Source organism: Euwallacea fornicatus, chromosome 30, assembly GCF_040115645.1.
Source record: "Euwallacea fornicatus isolate EFF26 chromosome 30, ASM4011564v1, whole genome shotgun sequence".
Lineage (NCBI taxonomy): Eukaryota > Metazoa > Arthropoda > Insecta > Coleoptera > Curculionidae > Euwallacea > Euwallacea fornicatus.
In genome coordinates, this window is record NC_089570.1 from 1168255 (window position 1) to 1174428 (window position 6174).

Genomic DNA, 6174 nt, shown 5'->3' on the forward strand with positions numbered 1-6174 from the left:
ATTAAAAAATGGAACATTCGGGCTTTTATACTTAATTCCTCGGTGGCTTTTCATAACATTTTTATTCAAATTATTTGCTATTAGAATTCAGTACAAGACTCCTAAACTTTGCCATTGTTAGTCCCTCACTTACGACGTCTTTGTGCTGAGAGCTCAGATTTGCAGCAATTCCGATTATTATATGATTTACTGTAAATCTGATTACCTCTCTTTTCTCTCCAGAGTTTATTCAGACTAGAATTGTCTGATTTTTTTATTCAGCTGTACGAGACAAAGTTTGCAAAAAGCGGAATGAACATTTTGGTCCGAAAAAGCCGCGAGTACGAAATTTAAGAATTGAAAGAGAATTTTAGATTTAAATCTCAGATTCGGACGGAAAGAACCCCAGCCGATAGGGACTGGCAAAACTTCTTTATCCAAAAACTCAAGCTTACCGCGTCCAGTTACGAGGGACATCTTTTCTCGTTTTTACCTACTAGGAGCTTCCAATTTTCAATAAAAGACTCTGTAACATTTTGATAAGACCAAAAAGGAGCAGGTATCGGTCCATTAGAATTTTTAAGAATTAATCCAGGCTTAAAAGCTGAATAATAAACGAAAATTCCATAAAAAATAAGATAATATTAAGGGAAGTAGTGAAGGTATCACTAATAGGCAACCAGACTTGCGCTGAGCTTATATTTTTCAAATAAATGCGTTAGCTAACGCCATCTAGAAATAGGAAGGTAAACCTTTTATCGATCCAGCAGGAAATCTGGACAATATGGCGAAGAACTTTTGCTTAGAACTCAAACTTCTAATAATGGCCCTAAATCATCCTGAAGTGAACCAGAAAATTGAAAAATCTCACTTCGTGATGCTTGAAACGAGAGCTCCTGCTTCTGCAGGAAAAATTCAAATTAAACGAAGTAAAATCACATCTTAGAAGTGTTTCAGAAACTTTCAGTGCTAAAGTGGGATAAAAGTGAACAGAGTAAAATTAACATGTACATCGTTTTATTGAAAAAAAATCTCCAAAATATATATATTATATATATATATATGTATATATATAATAGTGGCAAATACATGGCGAGAATTGCAAGAAATACAGACCTCTTTGGCACATTGACAATAATTTTACACACAAAACTTCGTTGCTCGTTCGTAATAAATAAATAAATAAAAATCAGTCTAGATCAACGAAAAGCACAATTTTCCCTCACAAACAAATTACCTGGAAGGATTCGGGTTCTGGATATTTTCCACTACAAAAACCTCAGCATCCGGGTTAGTTGGTGCACTCTCCTTGGCCAAAATTTCATTCACATAAGTATCCCTGTTCAAATCAAAGGTACTCTGCTCCTCTTTTTCAATGTCGTTGGAGTCCACAGTGTCCATACCTTCAACAAAACTCCATTCTGGAGTGTCTTCATTAGGAGTTGCGGAAGATCGATTTTCGTACTCGAAACTCGAAGGATTATTGGACGGTTCGAACGAAGTTACTTCGTCGAAGGTTTCAAGATTGGCAAATTGGTCGTTTGAGGAGTTTTGAAAGACGTTGGCGGTTTCCTCAGCCTCAGCCTAATTAGAAAAAAGTGCATAGATGAAGAGTGCGGAGACATATATAAGAGTAGATCAGTGCAATGTGAGGTAGAACAGAAGCTTGGAGGAGGCATTATGTGAAGTGAAGAGCGGTTAGTGGAGTTTTAATTAGGCAATGAGAATGTATTGTTTTAATTACGAATTGTTAGTAAAAGCTCACTTTCGCTTAGGAAAAATAAAAAGATCTGTATTTACAGTCAATCTTTATTTAAAGAAGACTCAGTATAAAATATATAACTTACGTAAAACTGTTCCTATTTAAAACGGTTATTAAAATTTTAAAAATATAATAACTATAATATCTTACATTTGCCACACCTTAAGCCACTGCGGGTTAAAATTATAGGGGTAGTTATATAGGGTGTTTGTTACCTGTAATTTACCAGCAACCCTAAATTAGATCATGGCTTAGTGAATGTTGTCATTAGACTTGAAGCTCCCTAACAACTAATCATCACTTAGTAGCTAAAATCTCATGCGAAGCATTAATATTTAAAAAAATTATTTAAGCTGCAGTTTTTAGTTTTTGCGGGAAATTATCCGAGGTACGCACCTCTTTGGATTTCACAATCTCGTTCTCCATGCTGTTGGCCACTTCTTCTCTGTCCTTCACTGTAGCTGATTCAGCTTCCTTCTCAGTCGTAGTTTCACTGGAACCCGGCTTTACGTCAATGATTCGCACTTTAAAGAAGGTTCCCCCAAAGTCATCCTCGTTTTTATACTCGGTTTCGTTGATGACCACGGTGCGACCGTCGATGACCTAAGATTGACGATAATGAGTGATTCACATATTTATTTGCTTCGAGGAATTAATATTTTATTATTCTACTTGTGTGATTAATGAATGAAAAGGTTTGCCGCACCTTGGTCACGGAAGAGCTGTTGCCTTTGGAAAGGTCAATTCCGGCTATTCCTGAGAACACTGGGTTCTCCAGTCCTGCGGGGAAAAGGGAGATGTCCTCTGTAGAGTTATTTGCGGGGAATAAGTTCAGAAGTGAAGCTATTTGCTGCCTCATTCGATCCAGGACACCTTGAAGATAACACAGGGAGTATGTGAAGTGAAATAAAGTGAATTATGAGAGATTTTGTTCTTAACCTGCGCAAAATTGGCACTCATCGTCTCTGTTCATGATTTTTTTGCACTAATATATTAGTAATAAACTCAAACTATAGGCTAGAACTAAGAGTTTTGTAGAATTACGAGAGATATGTAGAGACAAGACACCCACTAAAATGCACATAAGTCTTGCCTACGTGAATAATATACATAATGACCATTATCCAAATGCCTATGCAAAGTACCTAAAGAGCGATTAAATTACCCAAATTAACATTTTTTTTCAGCCGTTCTCCATGTAATTGTCTTTTTTTCTCCACAACTGGCCAACTCGGGCGTAATACGGCAGTGCCCTTTTTCATATTATAGCATTAGCTGAGTCTGCTCTGCTATTTATCTAATTCACTCACCGATAAATCACGAATCTTTCAAGAACCGTAAACTTATATGAATATATGAAAACCAAATTTGCCAATAACATATCACCTATATCACCCGAACGGAATGTCAATCATCACATGCCTACCAGACTTCGTTAGTTATAACCGAACTGAGTGTCGGTCCAGTTTGACTCATGAATCAAACCGCAGGCATTTTACCTTCCAAATTGCTGGAGAGGCTCCCAAAGGGGTTATCTCCGAAGGGATTTTCCCATCCCCCAAAAAATCCGGTGTCGACGATGGGCTTATCCCCATAAACACTCGTCGTGGTCACCGTCTCTACGTCCTCTTTAACGTTTGCTGAAACAAGAAAAAACGTTAATCTAATAATATTCATCATATAATACAACGTATATATGCCAATAAAACATGGCATGTGTGCAGGGCCGGCTTTAGCATCCCTAGCGCGCTGTGCGAAATTTTTAATCACCGCCCCGAAGTCAAACCGCGGACTAGAAAAGTTCGCCGCCCCTATTGGTCAGCCGCCCTGGACTTTCGCCCAACCTTGCTCCCTCATAAGGCCGGTACTGCATATATGCTAATGGAAGCGAAAGGATGAGTAAGCAAATCGATCTCGGCAACATCAATGTAAACAATTATTCGGTTTAAAATTCAAGGTGAACGAGACAAAATCATTATTGTTTAATCAAGTCCTTCCTGTGATCGGGATTTTGATCACGAACTATTTGAATGTAAATTTTTCCAAATCAGATGGGGGTAATGTGAGCTACATAAATGATTAAAGCGAATTGAGGTGGTCGATATGAGAGGTTTACTGAGGGCGGAGACCTTTGAAAAGCGAAGAGTGAGGTGTTGGATGTTAACTTCAATATTAGTGGATCAACATATGGGAATGCCAAAGTCGAATTGGTATTGTTGGATCGTGCTTCCAGTTGGAGGAAATTGTTTGAAATTCTCCTAAATTAATTGGAACGAAACTGGAAGAATAGTTTTTCTAAATGTTAATTACTGCGCGTTACCTTCAAATCTTTGAACAATGTAAATTTCAGCTTAATGGAGAAGCATGGCGCATTATGGGTCAGTGCGACCAATTTCCTTTGATGTTGAAATATGCGCATGGATGGGTAAATTGTCCGACCTTTGGCCTAAATAATTCAAATGCAGCGATGTTTGTTTGGTGCGTGTTAATTGTTGATAATAATTATAAGTAGACTGAGACATTGTTTTCTTTATTGTACGTATGCAAGAAAATAAAACCTGTACATAAAAATAAGCTTGTTTAATTGTTGCATTGTGAGTTTGGAACACAGCTCAAGGATGTTTTCCGTTGCGGCTATAGCAAGCCGTCAATTGTTTTGATAGGTGTGTTCGAAAATTACCTTTTTAAATCGCTTTTTGCGTCACAAAAATGAGCTGTTAAATTTTTCGTTTCACAATGCAATTTACAGATTTTTTTTTTACTGTTGCTATGGGACGCTGTTATGTATTGCTGAAAGCTCTATTCAAAAAATATACTTGTGAGTCACTTTTGCGCCACAAAAAGTGACCCGATAAATTTAAATTTATATGTATAACGTGTATAATAGATCAAATAAAGTACCGTGAAACATTTTTATTATTGTAAACACTTAAACTGTCAAGGTTGGTTAGTTTTTCCCATATATATTGATAATTAGACAGTTTCGAAGACAACCGCACAAATTTATGCAATTTTTAGCTAGTTTTGCAATGACTAATAACACATCGCAATTAAAATGAGTTTTACCTACATCAGCATATAACAACTATTTGCTTGCAGAAAATTATCCACAACCGGATATATAACATTGGAACATATATTTACAGCCCAAACTAATAAATCGTGTTTGCCGAACACACTCAATGTTATTAACAACATATTGTTTGCGAGTTAATGATTGACCATTATGATGAGGAAGGTTTCACTTGGAAAGTACGTTGAAAAAACTGCTTGAATTGCTGGAAATTTAAGGGATTCAGACACCTAAAAAGTGTTGAAATTTCAGGTAAAAAAACGGTGATTGGTGGGGATGGCGGGACGAAAAGTTGGAACGAAGGAGTTGGAACGTACTGGATAAAATTTATTAAAAAATTACGAACCCAACAAATTATTAGCGTAAATCTGCATTTTCTAGAGAAATCCTGAAAATTCTGAGGATTGAGGCAACTTTTCTTCTCAGACCAACTTCTTATCATTAACGAAGATACACATTTCCAAGTCTACAAAGTGGTCCCACTTACCCGGTAGTCCTGCACAAACCGCCACCATAAATCCAATCAAAACTATCACAGATTTGTACCACATTTTTCTGTTTCTTCAGTTTAAAATTCTAAATGAATTTTAAAGTTTGCGGTAATGGTAAACAAATTCTCTGGTGGCTCGTTCGTATTCTCTGCTTTGCAGTCGATTTCAATGTTCTGCTCGTCCTCCTGCTAAAAATATATAGCTAAACCTGCTTCTACTATGCGATTCTCGTGATCGTGCGCACCTTGGATCCCGATTTGATATTGAACTTACAACAGCAGCCTGTTTGGTCCTTGTTGGGAAAGGATGATTATTGTGGTTGGTCTGGATTCTGGAATTTTAACAGATTTTCCAAGAATAACGTGTTTCAAAAGCACCGTCAAATTGTAGATTCTAAATTCTGTCAATACTGACTGAAATTGGAAATCTCTGAATTTCGAACTGCACATTCTGTCAAGGAACATTTGACACGGATTGTCTTTGTTGGGACATTGACAAATGTTCGTTACGTAGTGGTTACTGGAGAATTCAAGTTCTCAGAAGTGTGACCCTAAATTAAATCTTCGAGAGCTCAAAAAAATCCCTTTGGATTTGGAGAAGTCACTCCAGACACAGCACAAACTTCCCTTCACGTCTTTTTTCTCGAGATAGAAATTCCCTCGATGGTTCTGAACAAAATCATGTAGGATTGAATTATTGCGATGGTTGGAAAATTCTGAACAGAATGGTGAAGGAAGAGGTTTTTGTGATAAGTTTCTGAACAAAATGGTGAAAGGAAACAATTCATTTTTTTTTCTGAGAAATTTCTCGTTTATCTGTATAAAATTTAGGACCAATTCCTTCTACTTTTTGTTCGGCTTCAAGAAATA

The 6174-nt window shown here is 36.9% G+C and overlaps 1 protein-coding gene across 1 annotated transcript; it reads right to left on the reverse strand.

The window, feature by feature from the left end:
* Window positions 1–979: 979 nt before the first annotated feature.
* On the reverse strand, window positions 980–5493 carry LOC136347759 (uncharacterized). The gene is made up of 5 exons (XM_066298032.1): window positions 5302–5493; window positions 3241–3381; window positions 2448–2614; window positions 2138–2344; window positions 980–1563 (listed from the first exon to the last, which is right to left on the reverse strand). Exons 1-5 carry the CDS (start codon window positions 5363–5365, stop codon window positions 1213–1215), a joined length of 930 nt encoding a protein of 309 aa, XP_066154129.1. The 5' UTR covers window positions 5366–5493; the 3' UTR covers window positions 980–1212.
* Between the last annotated feature and the right edge of the window lie 681 nt (window positions 5494–6174).